This window comes from Bactrocera tryoni, chromosome 1, assembly GCF_016617805.1.
Source record: "Bactrocera tryoni isolate S06 chromosome 1, CSIRO_BtryS06_freeze2, whole genome shotgun sequence".
Lineage (NCBI taxonomy): Eukaryota > Metazoa > Arthropoda > Insecta > Diptera > Tephritidae > Bactrocera > Bactrocera tryoni.
In genome coordinates, this window is record NC_052499.1 from 33,617,037 (window position 1) to 33,640,213 (window position 23,177).

General features: G+C 32.4%; 1 protein-coding gene across 1 annotated transcript in view; it reads left to right on the plus strand.

Moving 5' to 3' along the window:
* The window catches only part of LOC120766601 (homeobox protein abdominal-A), a 39,809-nt gene that overhangs the window by 15,860 nt on the left and 772 nt on the right, over nucleotides 1-23,177 (plus strand). The window contains exons 3-4 of the mRNA XM_040092206.1: nucleotides 1,063-1,110; nucleotides 22,904-23,127. Coding sequence (XP_039948140.1) covers nucleotides 1,063-1,110; nucleotides 22,904-23,127 — 272 coding nt within the window. The remainder of the gene's footprint in view (nucleotides 1-1,062; nucleotides 1,111-22,903; nucleotides 23,128-23,177) is intronic.

Genomic DNA, 23,177 nt, shown 5'->3' on the forward strand with positions numbered 1-23,177 from the left:
ATAACATATTCAAATGTTAGATGCGCACACACTTCTATAACAAGTACGGAGAGATGCCATGATCCCTTCATCTCTTTTATTCTTGATGTACTGCAGTCAGCATGAGTAATGCGGCTAAGCCTTTGTTACTCAAAATTTGATTTTTAAAATTATTGTAAGATATAGAAGCCAAACAACCCAAATGCATGTAATTCTGTCAATGGATTCCAGGCAAATGCAAGACGGCCTCTTCACTGTATCCACATTGTCATTGCTCATCTTAATGTTCGTGAATTCATCTTCACCTATTAAATGCTATTTTTGTTGTTAGCGTAAGTTTGTCAAATTGATAAACTTGTATTCAATCAAATTTTTTGTACTTATGTAATCAATGGGCTTCCTTCATACTTTCCTGAAACAAAAATACTCTTATCGCAACATTAGTGCTGCTAGTTGTTAGTAAGGAAAGCCAAAATATATAAGAAACAAATTGTACAATTAAGGTAATATTATACCTCTACATATAATTCAAACTGAAGCCTTCCAATTGTTACAACCTCTTATTACCTTATATTGTCAATTATTTCTTAGATAGTATAAAAATTAGGTACATAAATCTGTGAGATAAGTCTAGTGTTCATGGAAAATGTTGAGAGATATATAAAGATATTCAACCGATATCGGACTTGGGTATAGGCGTTGAGGTTTCCTGAAAGAAGCTAAGCCAGCATCTACTTAACTATATCTATATTTTTATAATAAAAGAGCGGAGATTTATTATATGACATTGCTCACTCCTCACCACATGGTTCACAGGTTGACTTTTGTTATACACTGTACACACGTACAAATAGATTCCAATCGTGAAGGTCAACATAATAATTACTTAGCGTAAAGTTAGAAGTGTTTTAATCAGTTTTTGGTATTTTCAAAGGGTCAATGCTAACGTATTGAAAATTTTTAACGTATGTGCGGTATTGACGGCACATCCAAGGCCACTCATATATTTTAAGCAAATTTTATTACCTAAATGTGTAAAAAAAATTAAATTTTTACAGAGGTCATGTGTTTTTTACTTTTCAGATTGGATGGGAAGCCCCTTTGAGAGAGTCGTCTGCGCAGACTTTAATGGTAAGTATTCAATATGTTCCTTAATAATTGAACGGTGAAAAAATTCTTTGAGTACAGTGATTAGGCCGGCTTTTTAACTTATTATGTGTTTTAAATTGCTAAACGGTTTTCATCAACGTTACGGGCACCACATGTAAATATGCTTTTACAAACATTTGTCATTGCATGCATGCATCTGCACAAACCTTTCCAATGTGATTATTTTGAATTTGACCTATTTTTCTTTGGAAACGTTTACGTCAATTTTAGAAATTTAGAAAAAAGAAAAAAAACATGAAAAGAAAAAACGAAAAAGCCAATCGTGCAATTACTAAAACAACAAAACAAAACCAATTTTTTTTTCTTTAAATTATCATTATCTAAACATCTAAACATCTAAACAAGGAAGAAAGGGCTAAGTTCGTGTGCAACGGAACATTTGATACTGTTGCAACTTAAGAACCAAAGCCCGGGGAAATCCTTCTGGTGGTAACAAAACTTTATATTAAAATATGTTGCGAAAGAATTAAACTTATTGTTATTTCTGTATTTAAAATCGTCAGCTAAATTAGTTTATCAGCTAAAATGATACTGAAAATATCTTCAAATGAATGATATATGAGATATTAGCTTGACCGAAGAGGCTGAACTTAATAAATTGAGTTAAAGTGAAAAACGTTGATCAGAGGATCGAAATTCTTTATATTAAGGGTATAAGATTGACACCAAGGTATAGACCAATTTGATTCTAATTCATTCATTAAAATTTCACATTTTGACCAACTTAAACGGTGAAAAGTCAGGTGGAAAAACAGAAATCATTATATGGGGTGTTTGGGGAGCAGAGAAAGGGACGACCTGATCGCATCTAAACTAAAATCTTTATATAAAGAATATACGATTTGGGGGTATTATGGACCCGATGTTATCTATTTTTGCCAATATCATAACTATTAACATGCCACATACTCATAAAATGGGTATCATTAAGCTATCTCGCATACCATCACCAAATAATGTAAAGACAGCCGGATGTTCTAAAATCCTGAATAACAGTTATATGGGGCTTTGGTCATGTTTTGCCCAATTTTATTCATTTTAAGTTACACTATTAAGATTAAAACACGCTGTCCCATTTTCATTAATACAATTCATATTTTGGCCAATATATGCCGATATAAAGTCACCCGGAAGTTCGAAAATTTTTGTATTAGGTATGGTAACCGATTCAAATCATGTTTGACATATAGAAATACTGAACGAAAGTATTATCTCTGAGTTTCAATTTAATGTCTCACATATTGACCAATTTATGCGTAAAAATGCTAAGAATAATGGGGTTCAAACAATCGGTACCTATGGGCTCAACGGGATTATGGGGTTTGAACAATTATTGTTTATGAGGTGGTTACTTCAAAAGCATTATTCCTACAAAGGCGTATTGATTGTTTCTCGATTAATATCAGGTGAGTCCCGAGATATGGATTTTCATCTAAAAGTGACGTTTTGTGGGTGTGGAGGAGTTCAATATCATCCATTTACGAACACGTCCTCACTATTTTACAAAAGAAGGACAGACAGAGTCACCCGGATTTCAGCTTCTCTCGTCATCCTGATCATTTACAGGTATCCCTCGAATAACACGGTTAATTGGTTCCGTGTTAATCGAAATCGTGTTATTTGATACTAATAAATCATACAATTTTGGAGATGCCGTTCCGTGCTATTTAAAACCGTGCAACTCGAAACTCGAGATCCATACAAATTTGTACATTTGGTTCCAAAGATTAATTAAGAAAACATTAAAAATAAGAACAAATTTTTTTTTTTATTTTTAGCTATACAATTTCAGTTATACAAAAATAACAAAATTCATTCAATTTAGAAAAGTGAAACTGAAAAATTTAAAAGGTAAAATTTTATAAACGCAATAATTTTTAAATTACATATGTTCAACCACTGATTCAAATTTTTAACAGGAATTTTCGCGACTTCGTGTAATTCGAACGCCGTGTTATTCGAGGGTTGTCGCAATTTTTAACCGTGCTATTCGAGATTTCGTGCAACTCAAGTACCGTGCTATTCGAGGGATACCTGTATATATATAACCGTTAATCTATCTCGATATAACTTCTATCTCGATTAGTTTTAAGTGATACAAACAACTGTTAGGTGAGCAAAATTATTGTACTCTGTTGCAACATATAGCAAAATTATACAGATTCCATACATATATATTATATATAAGCATAAGTGTATATAAGAATTCGCGTTTTGCTAAATATTTGATGCTACACTGAATGAAAATTTAGTTGTAAAATTGAAATAAGTTTTTCAGTTTGGAATTCACACATTCATAATTTAGACCTCAACGGAAGGCAGATAATATTTACTATACTTATTACTTCCCATGAACATATTCATTCTACCAAAACACCGACTTCTTCATTAACTCTTTCATCACTGGTATTGGTTGTAGCCTATCGTTCAAATTACAGTGTCGCTTTATATATGCGTAATTCGATGACTAGCTACAGGGGAAATGAGGCGCAATATTGGGCTACGTTAATGGTAAAGTGCTGTACTTGGAATGGTAGGAAATCATATTTGGGAAGGATCGCAACAAAATAACAAAATTCGAACAGCGGATTCCAGCGGATATTTGTTTGTTTGTGCCACTTTGCGAGATTAAATCTCAGAACAAGCAATTTGAGAACGTGATTTCACGCCGTTGCTTGTAGGCATTGATATACTACTGACTGGGAGTTTAGTGCATTTTATCCGTCTTCTTAGCGTCACAGTTGCTATTTAAATCGCCAGATCGTGTGCTTGGTTAGTTACAACTCGTTTGAAATTTCAGATGTTAAGGCGTTTCATAGTAATAAAAAGTAACTGTTGAACTTTGACGGTAAACGACGGTACATACCACATATCGAAAATATATAAAATCTATCTATACATATAATTTTCATAGACATTCATACATAAGTAGTTGATATATATCACAATAATTCAAAAATAATGAGCGAAAATAGTTTTATCAAAAACACATAAAATTTATAATCTGGGAATGTTAAGCTTACGATAAGGGAGTACGGTTAACTGAAGTTTTGAATAAATATTTTTTGAGTAAATATATGTAAATGTTGTACCTTGATTAAACAAAAATAAACTATTATCACTAAACATATGTGGAAAAAAACAACGAATAATAAAGTAGACACAGACACAAGATAATTAATGATCACAAATACAAAATTTTTTCTACGTTATTCTTCAAATAGGCCATAACAATCACAATAAATCGAACTTGTCATTAGGGACATTCTGTTTGATATATAGGATTCTAAAATAAATAGCAATAAAACATAAATATTATTCAACAGACATGATTTTAGTGACACCTAAACGGTCATTAAAATTTACAAAGATCATCATTTGCTTTATATTTTTAACAACACCGCTATAATCGATGTGTTGTCGTTTCCATCATCAAAATTCTGAACATCAGATTCGTACTGAAACGCTTAAACCGTAAATAGCTCATAAAACGGTCGTAAAAGTAATATACGCTGTGCCATTGAACATTTTGTCGCTTTTAGATGACCTGTTCAATTTCGTTCGTTCTACCCTACGGCAATTAAATTAATGCCGTAAAAGTAGTTAGCGGAAACAAGAACATAGTGTTATACATACTATATATGCGAACGCTAAAAGAAAGAGGCGCCTATTTCAGAGGACTTGCTGATCACTTTAAAAATGTTTTATTAAACACTAGAGGACCCATCCACGCTTCACTGTGGCTGATACATACATAGATAATACTATTACCATCTATATGCTTTCTATTAGTTGGCTTATAACTATTAGTTAATGAGATATAATATTTTGTGAAGCAACTTGTGTTAGTTTATAAAAAATGGATCATGAAGCATTTCGTGTGTTAATAAAGCATTTGGCTTTTTGGGGAAAATACTGTTGAATTTGGGCTCAGGGATATCCAGCGTTGAAAAGATATTTGGTAACTTGGAAACAGGCGAAATGAGCAAAGTAGGTGCCTCGCAAGTTCATAATCCAACAAAAACAACGAATAACTGATTCTGAGAAGTGTTTAAGTGCTCTCTAATCGGAATAAAGCCGAAATTTTTCGTCAGTGATAGAAACATAGCTCCATCATTTCCCACTGAAGTCCAATCGACAGTCATTGTAGTGGACTGCACATGATGAACCTGATGAACCGGTTCTCAGGTGTGGAAAAACGGAAAAGGCGGCGGGAAAGGTTATGACATCAGCCGTTCTTGAGTTATAAATGGTGTAACTAACAACAACTTTCTTTTATATATATAGATTAATAACAAATGTTGTAATGTTATTTGTAAGGAGTAATAGATCTTTTAAACGGTCTTGCAGTAATTTAACACCTATAATATCTTGTGGTCATATTCTACCCAATACATGTATACGTATATGCTAATGTCCAATTTAAACCTGCATCACAAATGAATTCAGCAGTAATCAAAATCTTATTTTAGGAAACATACCACATACATAACACTGAATAACTCCTTATGTATTTGTGATTGCTTTATATCAGTGCATACACTGTAAACGAAATCGTTTTACCACTGAGAAGATTGACATTTGTGACTGCTGGCAGACTGTAAACGGCAATTTTTTAATAAAAAAATTCTATACTGAACGTTCAAAATAAACCTTTTAGACTCTTCCAACATGTTTCTACAGAGTATAGTAATTTTGTTCACCTAATAGTTGTGTGTAACAACTGAAATAAGAGATAGATATATTTAAAGCTATATATCAATATAAATAATCAGAATGAGTTTCGAGTGACCGTATATTTGTCCGATTGTCGGAGCTACGATAACTTGAGGAAAAATTGAGATATGTTAATTAAACCTGGTACAAGTGATTCTCGGTAAAAAACTGAGGACCCCTGTGTTGGCGAAATCGGAATTCTGTCACGCCCACAAAACTCCAATTGAGAACCTATTAAATGCCATAGCTAAGTTCTTAATTAAGAATATCTAGAACTATAGATTGCTGCGACACCTGAGGGATTCCGACATTCAATAAGTTTAGTGTATGTACATACGCATCTCCTAAAACACTTAAGCCACAATAACCAAATTCGCTTAGGCGATATGCCATAAGAACCTTTACCGATAGTATGAAATATCTTGGTGATCCTATGTTACATTGTAAAAATAGTTGCAATCTGTCTACAACAACGTCTACTTCACGTAAAGTAAAATTTTTGATTCCATATGATTTCCTTTTCAGAGAACAAATCAAGCACCAATGAACATATACGGATAAAACTTTCCACAAATCGTTCCTTTAAAGTATGTCATCTCGAGTCAAAATCGAACCATAACTGTTCTAGTCCAGATCCTAGTCTCTCAGTTGTATGTATGTATCCTTGTGTTTAAAATGCTTAAAATCGGGCGAATAATTGTCTTTGTCCCATGTAGTTGATAGCCCTTCCTTACTTGTTTTACATACTTGAATTATTACTATTGATACTCAGAATACATGCAAAAGGCAAAAACAGCAACAATGGCACCTCAATCTGCCGTGCCCACCAACTACCAGTAATTCCCGATAAGCGCCATGCGTATAAATATTCTACATGCATGCTAACATTCTTGATGCAGGAAATTTACGTTAAAATAACAATGAAGGCGATGTTAACTATTTGTAATCGACTGAGGTAGACCTATTCCACCCGTAAAAAGCAAAATTATTAAAACTCTCAACTTAAAAAAATTTATAGAAAGAAGAAGTATATATTCTCTCAATTTTGAATAAGTAAAGATATAAGAAAGATAATAATATTTTGAATTTTCTATGTGTTATAATAACTAAGGGATTTGAAAATAGCACTCATTACTAAGCGAAGCGGTTAATAGCACATTATAATAATCGATAGATTAAAATTATTCAATAATATTTATATACATATATATTCTCCCATTTTCTTAATCAAAACTTACTGTACTAGGTTACATTCTGTTAAGCTAGCGAAAATAATGACCGATAGGTGTGTGACTGATATATGCATCATTAAGTGGGGCCGACGAAAGTTTATTGGCGTATATGATATGGGGGTTATGAAACGTTACGGGCCGATTTCACTAAATCACGATACTACAAGACATAAAGACCTAAAGACCTGTACCAATTAAACAATTACATAAATGTATAATATATTCATCAAATATGTGGTCAGGCGTCATCACTACGGAGAGAAAATATAACATTGGGTAAAAATATAAAAGGTAAATATGTTTTTTTCTTATCTTTTTCATAAGAAGTATCAACCCATTAAGTTCTAAGATCGAATTCTTTACCTATGGGGCTTAAAAGTTGCAACGATGAACAGTAGATGAGAATAAAAATTTACTCAATTTACTCAGAGTGCTAAGAATCATGTGCACTAAGTTTCATCAAGAAATCTAAATTTTTACTCAAGTTTTCGGTAGGGCAGACAAACAGATAATCAATTCTCCTCGTGCTTTCCATATTGGCGCAGTCGACAGATGTGGCCGAATATTGGTGTTTAGACAACAGCATTTCTATAAACGTAGCTTTAAACTTGCTAGATGGTGTTGTTTTCTACGGATTATTTAACGTTTGTGGGGTAAAGGATGAAAGAATGATTTATGGTAATCGTCTAGGATCCAATATAGGTGTGGTTTAGTTGATACATACGTTCATACTTATATGATAAATATATTCTAGTGTTGATATTCATAACATGTATTATTTTAAATATGTGAAATATTGGGATATGTGTACATACATACATATGTTGCAAATGTGGGAAGCAATTACGATGTGCTGAGCATATACATTTACAATCGATGGTGGTTGCAGATGTTGTTAATGTGCTGCGGTTTTAACAAATGAAAATTATATGTAGAAGTTTAACTTTGAAAGGATTTTGAAAGGGCCAAGTTACGCTCAGACAGTTTTAAATTAAAATTAACTGTTTGACGAGATGTCTGCCTCCCTCTATTCTCTTTCTTTGTTTCTCAGCAGCTCTCTACTGTATTCCTTTCATACATTCACATCTCGTCTCTGATGCACGCGAGTTTTTGTCGCTTTTTTCCGCAGCCAGTTTCAATAAAGCGTTCATTACACTCGACAATGTGCTTCCTACCACGATGCCGAAAATAAATGTTATACGAATATGTATAATACTTATATATGTATATACTATTATAGCCTACCTATAGTTTGGGTACCTCGTCACAGATTAGCACAAGTGTGGATAGTTAAATTATCTCGACTGTAAATCCAATGCGATACAATTATGTTTATCCAAATTAATTTGTGTGATTATCCAAATGATCAAGATTCTCGTGTACATATATGCATGTATTAAAAAGTAATTGACATTTTGCGTGATTCACTGCATTGTTACATCATGTAAGCAGTAAAATATAAATAACAGCAAAGGCAAACGAACTTTAATTTTCGGCACAATTTTGTTTAGCATAAGAAAATTATTGTATTTGATATTTGGTATTTTTGGTACTTGTTGTATTGCATTTTAATGTGGAAAGTAATCATTATGTGCAATTAATGCAAATGACGTTTTCATTTTTTATGATTGGCTTTAAACACCAATTTTCGCTTCGATATAATTATTAGGGTTTTCAAAATTTTACTTAATTCTATTCAAAGGCGTCCATATTTCGCAAATTTATTAGGTAAAGTTCTCTACAATTTGGAAGAAGATTAAAGTCAACTCTAAACAGTTTGAAAGAGGTTGTTTACTGCTTTTGACAGCTTATTGATTATATGGACTATATATTCAACGCAAAACATATATGTATAAATGTATCTATAAATGTTTGGAACATCAAGTATATACAAACGCCGTGTATATTGTTATTGAGTAAATTTTCTACCCTTGAGAGAGTATTTGTTCAGAAATGTGAAAGTACTAGCAGTGGCTAGCATAGCAATAACGTTAGTATATGGCTTAGACGGTGAGCGAAATCATCACCGCCACTCCTCGCATATATTTATTATTTTCCCACCTTTCTTCGTTTTTATGTGAGATTTGTCGATTTGCTTTGCTATTTACTTATTTTTATACCCTGAACAGGGTATATTAAGTTTGTCACGAAGTTTGTAACACCCAGAAGGAATCGTCGGAGACCCTATAAAGTATATATATAAATGATCAGTATGTCGAGCTGAGTCGATTTACCCATGTCCGTCTGTCTGTCTGTCCGTCTGTCCGTCTGTCTGTATATATACGAACTAGTCTCTCAGTTTTTCAGATATCGTTTTGAAATTTTGCAAACATCATTTTCTCTTCAAGAAGCTGCTCATTTGTCGGAACGGCCGATATCGGACCACTATAACATATTGTATGGACAACTTTCACATTTGACAAGATATATTCACGAAATTTGGTATATATTATTTTCTAAGGCAACAATGTAATCTCCGAAGAAATTGTTCAGATCAGTTAACTATAGCATATAGCTTCCATACAAACTGAACGATCGGAACAACTTTCACATTTGACAAGATATATTCACGAAATTTGATATATGTTATTTTCTAAGGCAACAATGTAATCTCTAAAAAACTTGTTTAGAACGGATTACTATAGCATATAGCTTCCATACAAACTGAACACATAGTTACTAACAGAAATGCACCTGTGAAGGGTATTTAGCTTCGGTGCAACCGAAGTTAACCTTTTTTCTTGTTATAAGTTTGTTTGTATTTTTGCCGAATTGGGACAAAATATTTTTGCCTATACGAATAAGTATTAAAATTTATTGCGGATATTTTATTTTACCACCCCTTGTAACTGCTAATATCATGTTACCCAAAACTGCAGTCAAACCAGAACAGCCACACAATTTCTTAGAATTCAGTAAAGACTCTGAGGGCAAATATCTGTGATTAATAATTTTTGTTCTCACAACATGTTGTTATTGAGATTTGTTCACCTAAATGTTGTTGTAGTACTTAAAACTAATCAATATACATATATATATAGCATAAATATGTCAGAAGTATTAAATTTCGCATTTGAAATGGCACGGAATAGGTGTTTAAAGTGTGGTGTATAATGAGCGGGCACCACCTACTTTTTGGCGAAATTCCATATCTAAGAAATTACTTGACCAATATTAACAAACATTTGAGTATTATATTATTTTCTTATCCTTGAATCAGACTACAATCACGCCTGCTTCTCATATTATCATGCAGCTATAAAATTATCGGACAAATATTTACGCAAGGCCTTTAACGTATATTGGCCATAAATGGCAAAAATCAAACCATAAATTTTTAAGTCCTCATATACCGAATACATGGATATGTACTTAGCCTATGACTGACAATATTGATCAATTAGTGAGTTTAGTTAGTATACAAAAAAAGATTAAAATGAAAAGAGTAGTTGCTTAGCCCCATATAGCTGATATAAAAATCTTCGAACTTCCGTTTGACTTTATACCGTAGTTGAGTTATATTAGTGACATTTAGAGAGCATCTTTTTCTGATAATAATCTAAAAATGGTTGAAATAGTATATACGTAATCGGTAGACCTTATGGCATATAATATGTATTGGTCAATATATTTGTAATACAATTTAGAAAAATTGTATCAAATTGATATAAGTAATAGTTTAATACCGGAATGTTGCAGTATTCAATAATTTTCGACAATTTATCAGAAAAACTGATATTTTTTGGAAATATGATATATTTTTATAAGCATAATGTAATTAACATAATTTATTGAAATCGGTCAACCCCATGGTCTAAACTTCATATCGCTCATATATGGAGGCTTTGATGCTTGTGATTTTGAGAGAATAAAATGTTCGGCTAGACCGAATATTCGATTATTCTTACTTGTTGTTTCAACGGTTACTACTGGATACAAGTTTCAATTTTTATGAATGGAATAAAGTAATACACATATCTTTCAAATAGGTTGTGTGTTGTGTGAAGATGTAAAATCGGAAAATAACCACGCCCACTCCTTATATCGCGGTTATGTTGAAAATTACTAAAATTATGATAACTCACTGAATGAATGAGCCACAAGTATTAAATTTTACAAACGGGATGGTAGGGAAAGGTTTTATACGATCTAGCGTAAAAATTGGACAATGAGCGTAGCATCGCTCATCTTTAGATGAAATCCTATATTTCAGGAACTACTTGACTGATTTCAACTAAAGATAAAAGGTTACCCAAACATTCCCATTAGATACTGCAAAAATATCACCAACGTTAAAGTTCACTTACAATATTCAAGCCAAACATCAATGAAGTTATCAGAATCACACTGTGCACAGAAAGCGCCCTCAAGGTATTTCATCTTACGTTCAAAAATTGTCGAATTGAACTATAACTTTTATTGCAAATGGCTGAAAGCAGGTCAACAGTTCCCTTAGCCCCCATATATCTAATATAACTATTTTCGAACATCTGGTTTATTTTATACCGCATCCATCTATAGTAAAAATATAAAGAAATTTAGTTTCAAAATGTGCTTTTCACAAAACTATTTCGGCTTAAAAAAGTCGTATTTCAGAGAGAAGGCTGGCTTTGATTCGGAAGCATCTGGCAAATAATGCATATTATTATTCGAGCTTCCGACTTATTTTGCTCAGTTTGCTTTCTGTTTTGACTAGTCATTAGTAATGAAGCGTGACAAAACAAAATTATATTCACCATTCCCTAAACGCCCACTCGCCCAAAACACAAATTCATAAGGACATAAACGAACAATGCAAAAACAACAAGTATACATGTGACTGACACGATTAACGTAGCAGAAAATGAAAGTTTATGCATTCACATCCAAGCGTAACAGCAGCAGCAAATTGTGAATACTCTTAGAATTCTTAGTACACGCTGAAAAATGATATGAGCAGAATGGAAAAAGAGAACCAGAATGTCAATAATAGCTGTTACCTTTTGCGCCACGAAATCTTAACCCTGACGATATAAAGGCGATGTGTTGGTAAGCAGTCAATTTTGTATATAAAGATGAATGTTGTTACTGTAAATGGTGACGGAGGCTTAAATATCATGTGGTATAGGTAGAATTTATGTTTATTAAATTTATTTAAATTTAATCAGTACGATGCACATAATGTGTCTGTAATGCCTTATTAACATTTCAGCCATCGTGCAATCTTCTCCTTCATTCTTGCCATAATTTTGGTGGTTGCAGTAGAACGGAAGAAAACCGGTTTGGCTTGTCCTTTTAGTAGCAACCATAGCCAAAATGGTGTTTGTGTTTCTAAATTTCTGGCACCATAAATAAGGGTGTGTTGATGTATACCAATATATATACAATGTATATACTTTAATGTAATGGCGTACACTAATTTCTGATCATCCTTCTTTTTTAATTATAAATGTACAGTAAATTTCCTTTCAAAGAGAAACAAAGCTAAGCAAAGCTTTTACGACACAAATATTTCAATGTAAATTATTGTGAAAAAAGTTCCATTTGTATTACATTTAAAATTATGTATGAGCAATAGATGAAAGTTGAAAATTATAACTCCAGAAGGAGATAATGGTGCTTTTTCGCTCAATTTTCCGAGGTCCTAATGAAAGAAATCTATATTTCGATATCCTTCCTTTCAGCCGAATTGTAATAATCAAAGGAGCAATTAGGTATAACGAGTATTCCTTTTGGCAAGTTACATATAAATATAGAATATCGACATCAATAACTTATATTCATCCTAACAAATGTCTTAAATGCATTCATAACGAAAATTTATTATATTTATTATAAGTATAAGTAATAAGTTTAATGTACATATGTATCTCCGAAGCCACTAAAGCTACAACAACCAAATGGTTCAAAACTACTAAACGCCCAATAAATCGATAACTTACTAAGCCAGAGACATTAAGTTTTATGAGAGCCGGTGTGAAAATTAAACAATGGGCGTGGCACCCTCTACTTTTTGGTGAATTTACATTTCTCGGGACCCGATTAATCGATTTCGATTAAATTTAGTAGGTGGCATACCTCTCATATTTTAATGTCACAGTTCGAAAATCGGTGAAATCGTACTTTAACCTTTTACTTCCCATATAGCACAATTTTAAATTCCATTTGATTCTTTCACTTTCCAGTACATGCGAAATAAATAAGTTATTGATATAACGGGATAAAATTTGTAACAATTATTCCAATAAAGTATACCACCTTATAACCTAAAATTGCCCAAATCCAACCAAAACCGTTCAAGCCCCTAGGCAAAGAATACCTGGACCCCAGTATCTATAGAAATTTTTGCCGAAAGTATCAGTGAAATATATGAGAATTGAAATTCAAAGATAATCCTTTTCAGACAATAGTAACTCTGTGTAACAAGGATGGGTTGAATCCTGTCAATACTTCCCTTTTCCCACTTATACCTTTTATAATAATTTTCGATCTTCCGGGTGACTTTATTCCATATGATCGGTGAACGTATGTGAGGTACCTTAATGAAACCTCGAGAACATTATTTTAGTATGTGGCATGATAACAGTTAATATAAAATCGGGTCGATACTACATCAACTCCCATATTATAAATATAATGATTTTCGTTTTTCTAACAAACCTTATGTGTCTGAGTTATATATAGTATATCTATATATAAAGTTCCGATTCTCTGGTTGACGTTTTACACCTTAAAGTATTTTCATGGCTTGGACTCCTGAAAGTTGGAAGTGTATAAAATGTTCGGTTGCATCTGAACTTAACCCTTCCTTACTTGTTAATTTCTATTTCCGTCAATGTTTGTAGAACAAATAGATTTAGGCTGTTTACGTTTTTATGATGCCACATTGATAAAGTCTTTAACATTACAAATGTTGGTAAACGTTTTCGGTAAGTCCGTTTAAGCGAATTATTGTCCCCACACGGTTTTTGCCTTTTTCATAGCAAATGAATAATGACCTGTTATAAATAAGGTGTTGCCTTTTACAACTCAATTATAAGCTTCGGTCATAAAATACGGTGATTAACTTTTATAATGCTGCTGTGCTTTGTACGTTATATGCACGATCATGCTATATGTGCTGGGCTGTAATTATATATACATATGTATATGGTGTTGTGGTGCTTAAGTTGGAATATAAAACATACAAAAGTGGTTATTAATGTGGCAAATTATATTTTTAATTTTGTGAATTTCTTATATGCTTAAAAAACAGAAGCAAAGAACTTGAATTCGATTACTACGTCATAAAATTTCTACGTATACGAGTATATAAGACATGGTCTAATTAATTATATGCAGTTGCAGAAAAATTAGAAAATTCTTAAACTTTTCAAGTTTGCTTCATCTAGCACCTTTATTGAGACATCTGATATTAACCAAACAAACTCAAAAAAATTTAAGACAGTATATTTGTTAGCATTGAGAAATAGCGCTAAATCACCTGTTTTCTATACATATATTTATACTTCATTGGTTAGAAACATGAAGAAAACTTTACTTACTGTATATCATAAAAGTTATAAAACATTTTTTATTTTTTGTGTCTTTGTCCGGAAAATAAAATAATTGAAAAACAAAAAGAGAAGAACTTATGAACATCCCATGCTTTCATTTCAAAAATTATACTTATTCTCTGAATTATCTACGGTAATCAGTGTGTTGTTACTAGCCATTCGGTTGTTACTTATAAAATACGTTCAATTATTATATGGTTTATGCTATGCATTCTTGTCTATCAAAATGTTATTATTCTTATCCAATTTTGGTATTTTTTATTTTTCCACACTTGCCAGGCAGGCAATTGTTTATTTTATAAAAAAAGTGCTTCCCGGATGGCATGTTGAAAGCACAATGTAAACATTATCTTACACCAAAGCATTGTGTTGAAGATACTGCTTATAGTACGAATACAAAAATATATGGCACAATGTTATTATTGTCCACATGTACCGAATAATTTGTTACACTTTGAATTAGAGTTAAGGGTTTTTTCGCCTATTTAGATTTCAAACATATTTTTCTATGTACATTCAAGTGTAAAGGCAATCATAAATAAATTTCGTAATATAAACATGTTAGAGTTTGAATTGGTCTGAAAGAAAACCGTAAAAGACAAAACGGCACCGCAGTTTATTAAAATGGGAATATTGTTAAGTATGTATTTCTTATCCAACTCACAGGGAAATTATTAAAAGGCAATACATTAAGTACTAAGTTTTTGTTTAACCGAATAGATAGTAGTATTCTAGAAAAAAAAGCCTTAATATATAGCCTCAACCAACGAGGTTAAATTTAATATTTTGTGTATATAAAAAAAACATCAACCGAGGGATCGGAAATCATTATATTAGGAATATGAAGTTTATACAGTGGTCTAGAAAATTTGTATGATTAATTTCATTACACATATTCACCCAAACCAACGGTTTAAAAACAAATAGTCGAAAATTCATTATATCGGGTATATGGAAGTAAGGACGCTGTGCAATAAGAAAACAAAGATCTCTGAATATCATTCGGATAATCCAGATATTGACCGATGTATCCGGTATAAAGTCAACTAGTGCGGAAATTTTTATACGGGTATAAGGGAAAGTATATTACTTAAAAAATATGTGAAATATTGGCATCATTGTGACTCAATTTGTAATATAAATTTATTTGAAATAGCTTAGGTAGTTTGTAAGTTTGGTTTGTAATGCACATTAAATCAATTGTTTTGGAGTTTCGTCTGCAATTTTTAACTTCTTTTTTGTCAAGTAATACCTAGTTACCAAGTTATAGCTCGCCCAAATAGCCACTCGGGTTTCCTTCCCGTCTCTCTGATCATTTATATATACATAAACCTATTTCTATCTCGATAAGTTTTGATTTTAGTTAGTCTTTTCGACAGCTGTTACTTGATTTTATCTCAGTATGATTTGCCATTTACCGACTAACTCTGGAACCACGTTTGCAAATCGTACACATTTATTACAAAAATAATAGTTCGGTCGGTTCACGCGATCGTCCAGCAGAGTCGGTGATTCGGTAATCATTTTTTACCACATTTACTCTAGTTGATAATGCGCATTCTCAGAGACGCCGCGCAGGGTGCTATTACTGCTGTGGAGTATAGATCGAAAAAGATCCGAATGAATCCAACCGCCTTCGTACGCAATAATTGAAGCTGCGTAAATCCGCTTTATGAAATATTTGCGGAGGTCTCTTGGTTGCCGGCTTACAAAATCCCACTCATACAGGAGTTGAAGCCGAATGATCATCAAGCGCAATACTAACGAAACAATCAATTTATTAAAGGAAACTTTTAGTGAGCGCTTTATCTTACATCGTAGGCCTTGAAAGAGAATATTCGGCGCAATTGTTGCAAAAATGGTCGCAAATTGGGCTTCTCAGCGGGATTTTATTCGATCTAGCCGCCGCAGCCACTTGCTCGAAATCATTTCTAAAACAATGGCAAACACTTATATTTGTAAAATACCTAAATTTTGGCAATTACATTAACTTACTTGTACGCATTTTATTTCTTTCTTCTTGTTAACTACATGTTCAAAAAAAACCACCCTTTATTATATTCTGAAGCAACATGTTGCGAGAGTATAAAAATTCCTAATACACAGATTTAAATATTGGCCGCGCCAAATTTTTAATGTTTCTTGAACAGTTTAGTCAGCCCAAAACGAATATATCAAAATTTTTGTTAAATAAATTTCTTTATTTGTCTCTTAAACGTTATTTTTACCTTCGGATCGTTAAATATTCAACACTTGGTTGATTTTAAATATGCTTTTAAAAAGTCAGAAAATCACAGCACTGAAGGTACAAAAGTAAAACAAATATAAGTACAAGGTTGAATTCAATCATTGATTTCGTCAATCAAATGTAATAAAACTAAATAAAATTACACATTCTTGCAAATTCTGTATAAAAGTAGTGATGTAATTAAAAATAATTTAGAAGTGGGCATTTGTAGGTTTAATACATGATTAAGCATGAGTAATAAAAGGTTTTTATGCAGAGATATTTTAATTTTTTTAATTTTTAATGGTCAATTGTTTAAAACAATATTCAGTCACTCCGAAAACTTTATAGAAACAATCTCAAACAATTTTATATGTGTCCATGGTTATCAGACCGCGCAATATGGAAAACTGATATTGAATTTAGTAAAAAATAAATAAGATGACGATATTTGCTCGATTGCTATTTTGATAAATAAGTTAATTTTAAAATTGTTAAACGATTGCAGATTCCGGTTGGTTACCTCCTTCGTGTATATAATTGATGGATTGGAGAAGATTGTTGAAGTATTTCATAAATAAAATGAAATTTCTTTTTGAGTTAATTAATACATTAGAAAGCTCCGGGAATAATAATATTTTAAATTTCGCAAACTCTCTGGCAAATGCCAAATTGTTACAAACTTTTTTAATTATATCAAGCTGAAAGCATTAAAACGTATAATTACTTACCTCTTACCTTTAAACGTAATAGCACTTCGCTAATTATCATGTAAATAGCAAATAATCTGTACACATTATATACATTTGTGTTATATCACACTTCGTCATTGATAGTGTATTACATATTTTAACTTTTACTTCCCACATTTAATAAGAAGAAACCAAATTAATTATTTTCAAGACACATTCAAAGGTATTTAAAGTTTAATGTTTATTGATAGACTTTCAAAAAATATTTCACGATTTTCTATTATACCTCTAAATTTTTTTCCCTTAAGTTGATTGATCCTGACTATCCGAAAACTAATTTTGATCTTAAATAAGAATTTTCTTACTGATTTTTTTAGTACTATTCTGCCATATAATTGGATCGAGTGAACAACTTCATAGATACATTTAATAATTTGTAATTTTTTTATTATTTACAACTCTACAAAAAAACGTCTCTTTTCTTGACTTATAGCTGCTGGGGAAGAAGCGCAAATACCGGATTTTCCAATAGATTTTTTCAAATGAATTCAGTAATGTTTACAATTTCATCATCATGGTATAACGTTTATAATTATTATATAATCGTTTTCCAATTAAAACTTTTTGTGCACTTTTGGCACTTCGTGGTCATAATAATCGTCTACCTGTGCTCGCTATTTGTCGATTTGTTGAACATTTGAGGCGTACAATTTCTTTCCGTAATGTTCAAGTGCTAAAATTATGCAGGGAACACTTCTCCAGCCTTCGCCACCTGCAGATGGTGAATCCGATTCCCCAATCGAGGACGATGAAACATTGCCCGACCATGAAGAAGTTTGAATAGCAATTACCCATCTAAGCAACAACAAAGGCTAAACATCGCATATATGGTTCTATCGAGCGTACTGTGTGAAAGATTAAAGATAAGTTGGCGAGGCAAATGAGTCTGGTTGTGAACGAGGTCAAGACGAAATATCTCCTGTCATCAAATAAATAGTCGTCAACTTAGCACCCATTTCACTGTTGACAGTCATAACATTGAAGTTAAAGATAATTTCGTCTATCTTGGAACCAGAATCAAAACCAACAACGACGTCAGCATCGAAATCCACCACAGAATAATTCTTCTTAACAGGTGCAACTTCGGACTGAGTCGGCAATTGAGAAGTTAAGTCCGCTATCGACGAACAAAAACCAAACTGTATAAGTCACTCATTATTACCATCCTGCAATGTGGTGTAAAGGTATGGACGATGACAACATCTGATAAGTCGGCATTACGAGTTTTCGAGGGAAAAGCACTCCAGCTCTGAAAGAATTCGACGCAATACCCGCCGGGGGAAGAGGAGGAAAAACCAAGTGGAGAAGGACTTGGCTTCGCTTGGAATTGGCGCTGTTGTACACTCGGCTATAACCTCGTAAGTGTTATCTACGCTAATAAAGAAGAAGAATGTTTAAGTGCCAATACGACAAAACACCGATCGAAGTAATGAAAATATTGCTGCCGTTCAGATTTGCCGATTTTAAGTCGTTCTCAAGAACTGGGAGTTGGAGAAAGGTTCTGTGCTTGAAGCTCTTTGAAATTGTTCTCACTCCAGAACTGAAATCATTGGACTGCCGTCAACGTCGTTAATATGCTGACATTGCCTAGGAACAACTTGAATAGGATAACATTTTTTTTTAATAAAATCATTTCCTCCAATGAGGCTTTATTTCATCTGAGTGGTGTGGTAAAAAAACAAAAATGCTGATCCTGGTGCAAAGAAAATCCAGAATTTTTCATGAACAACCATTACATTCACCTAAGTTGGCAGCTGGTGCGTTCATCGGTCCGTACTTCTTTTTATGAGTTATTTACAATTAGAGCGTTTTTTTTGTTGAAAAGAAATCAAATCACTCTTTTTTATGTTTAACTACTATGATCAGTTATCGAACATAATTAATTTAGAATTTAGTTAACAATTTTTAAAATAATTGTAAATAATTATTATATAGACTAAACGACTTGAACCAATTGAAAATTACCAAAAAAAAAAAAATTAAACGATTATGAAAAACTTTTGTAGTGTCTGATTGCAGGGGCACCAAGCAGTTGTTAAATTTAAACAATTTTAACATTTTATCGAAGAACTTCGAGACTCGAACCCAAAAGCAGGCAACACATTACTATACATACAGTTACATATGCATATACATATATTGAATTTTACAACTCACCATAGCTGCTATACTCAACACCTTAATGTTCATGGAGAGCACAGCGCATGACTAAACAGATGATGGAAAAGAGCGCTTAGCACCTCCCAATGAGCATTCATTTGTTGTCATGACAACAGTACACCATTGTTGTCTACATGCCTTTGTCTCTACCTGACCGCTAACCAATATCGATAGCGCAGCCATATTGGATTCCATTGCTGCTGCTCAGCTCTTACCTTCATAGTCACGGTAAATTCATGTGGCGCTCCACTATTATTTAGTCTTCTAATTTTGTTTGCTCTGGTACTACCCTGCATGCTTTCCAGTGCAGTGGCCTATCTCTTTTTGACGTATGCACATACTTGTTGTGATTTTAATCGTGTCCGCCCTACTCCCTCTCTGATAGAAAGCAACCGTATTTTTTCTTTGAAGCATTTACATCATGAAATAATTGTATGTATGATAGAAAAAAGCAAAATTAAATTTGTTAATTTTTATAGTTGTCTGCATGCAGTTTTTCGAGATAATGGATTATTCTAAATCCATATACATACGAAGTATATTTAAACAAATATATGTATGTACTTACGATTTTATTACGGATATTACTTAATTAAACGTGACAGTTTAAATAAATACAGTAAATAAGTAAATTTTTAAATTTAACTTCTGCAAAAAACATACATATAGCAATTTATAGGAATTTCATTTTAATACTTCATAAACAGATTTATTTTTTCCTTAAAAAACTCAATATATTCTAACATATTGTACACCTATGACTCACTACTGGATAAATAGTTCAAAATGATCGGATCCTAAAAGCATCTGAACTCAAGGAAGTCTCTACAAAATATTCTTATTAAAGTATGACAATCGAAGAATGCTGTGTAAATTTTTTGGAAGAAATATGAAGTTGCCTCGAATATTAGATAGATTTTAATTTTTTTGGAAAGCTTTTAAGGAATACGCTAAGAAATCGGCTTATTTGTTATTGCGAAATAAAAATTATTAACAAGTTTTAACTCTCTGGCGCTACCTCGTATATTAAGTATAAATATAGCGTTAAATTTCAAAACGACCACAGCAATAGACTTTGAATACGTGAATTGAGATGAAAATATTTCAAATTTGGGAATCTGATATATAAAAGTACTCATCACTTCGTCAGTTTTGCTCCAATCGATTTGAAACTAAGACACAACCAAAATCATTTGTACAGCCACTGCGACGATTTTCTCACAATAATTATGTTTTAAAATTACAATTTAAAGGTGATTTTTCATATAACTTAAATATTTTTAAAACGCCATATTTGTGGTAAATCTTTCACGACTTTGAATTGCTTCTAAATTGTGCAAAATCTATAATGGCGATGTGGGATTTAGTTTTTTTAATATACTTTATATATATATATCTATATACATATATATTAAAAAACATAAGCATTTGCCTCGTTTAAGTGAATACATTTATTTATAATTCGGCTAATTGAGCAAAAAACCCACAGTTTTAACTTATTTTATATGCTGTCCTTAATAGCGCCTGTCAATGGACGAATCGTCATTGTCTTTAAAGGGCTTTAACCAAGTGGACTGAAAGGACTGAAATGAAATATTGCCTGATTTGAAATCCATGTGGATATTACATTACGTTCACAGTAAAATCATGCTCTTTAAAACTTCTGTTTTACTTTTCACTGCCCGGAAAAGACTTCAATCTAAACAAACAAAAATCCTTAAATATTTAAAGCATGAAGGTACGCACATATCGTCTTTTCGGGGAAAAACATATAAAGGTATAAGGTTGCATACCTGGAATGTAAAAAATGCAGACGCAAGTAAAAAGTTAGATTTGAAGCAACTTCTACCAGCGAAATACAGAAAAACATTTTGCACATAAAAATATTTTGATTTCGTAAACATAAACAGTGAACTGCGTGTCCATCGCGGCATACCGCTCATCTGCTTAAGGTATAAACCCGCGTGAAATGTCAACGGCTGAACAATAAGTGCACTAACTTGGTAAAAAATTCGCACAGGTAGCGTGCATAATTGAAAGCAGTAAGAGGTAAAAAAGTAAAAAATATGAAAGAATTGAAAATACTCAAATATGTCCTACCATAAATACAAGAACAAAAAAAATAGTGAAGCAAAGCAGGTGGTCGCCCTACTTGACGCATTAAGCTGTAGAATACACTCACTGTATAGAAAGATTTACAGCGCATTCGAAACAAATGAGATCTACAAGCTGAAGCACAGCAGTACATCAGCAAAACAAACAAACATCCGAATAGCTAGACTATGGTTGGCAAAGACCTGCTGAGCAGAATGCTAGGGTTGTCACCCTTTAGCTACGCCAGTAGCAACAGTTATGTAGAAAGTTTACCAAAAATGTAAACGAAAACTCACTGAACGTGTTAGATTGATGGAAAAAATAGTTAAAAAATAGTTAGTTACCATAGCAAAGGCTAATTTCCTTTGATATTTGTTGAAGTAATTTAGGAGGTTTATATGAAATGTAGTAACCTACCAAATCATATATGTATTATCTAATGCAAAGTTTTGTCATACAAAACCAAAAATCCGTAAGAAAATTTTAAATGTGTTACCAGTCCTCTAAAATATTACCATAAATGCTAGCTACTATATATTTTTTTTAAATTTCAAAGTTTAAAGAATATTGGAAAAGCGTTTAACATTTGTTGAAAAAGTTTTGCCAATTGTAGTATAAAAGTGAATGACCCTAAAGGAAAGCATCTCACACTCTCACTAGGACCAGATATGCACGAATTTCGTACTTTAGTATTCACTTAGCAAAATAAATACCTTAACTGAATTTTGAAAATTAAAATATTAGTTTAACAAGAGAATAATAATAATTATAGTTTCATGAAAATTGTGAAACAAAAACTTTAGCAAAACTCGTGGAAGAGGCACTTATTTAAATGTTATTAATATATTTCTATTTGAATCACTATGAATAAGCTTAAAAACAAGTGATACAAAAATAATTGTAAAAGAAAAGATTATTTACGTAAAGTTAAATAAAACGTATAAGCTTCAGAGAAATATGAAGTATATGTTATAAAATTGGAGTATATAACATCTTTTGCATCTTTCAATAATTCATATTCATGGCGTATAATTTTAGGTCCGAATGGTTGCCCACGTCGTCGTGGTCGTCAAACATATACACGATTTCAGACACTTGAGTTGGAGAAAGAATTCCATTTTAATCACTATCTAACCCGCCGGCGACGAATTGAAATCGCCCATGCGCTTTGTCTTACTGAGCGTCAGATAAAAATATGGTTTCAGAATCGACGCATGAAATTGAAGAAGGAACTACGTGCCGTAAAAGAAATCAACGAACAGGTGGGTAACATTATACTTAATTACCATACAGCATAATCATAGAAAATTGT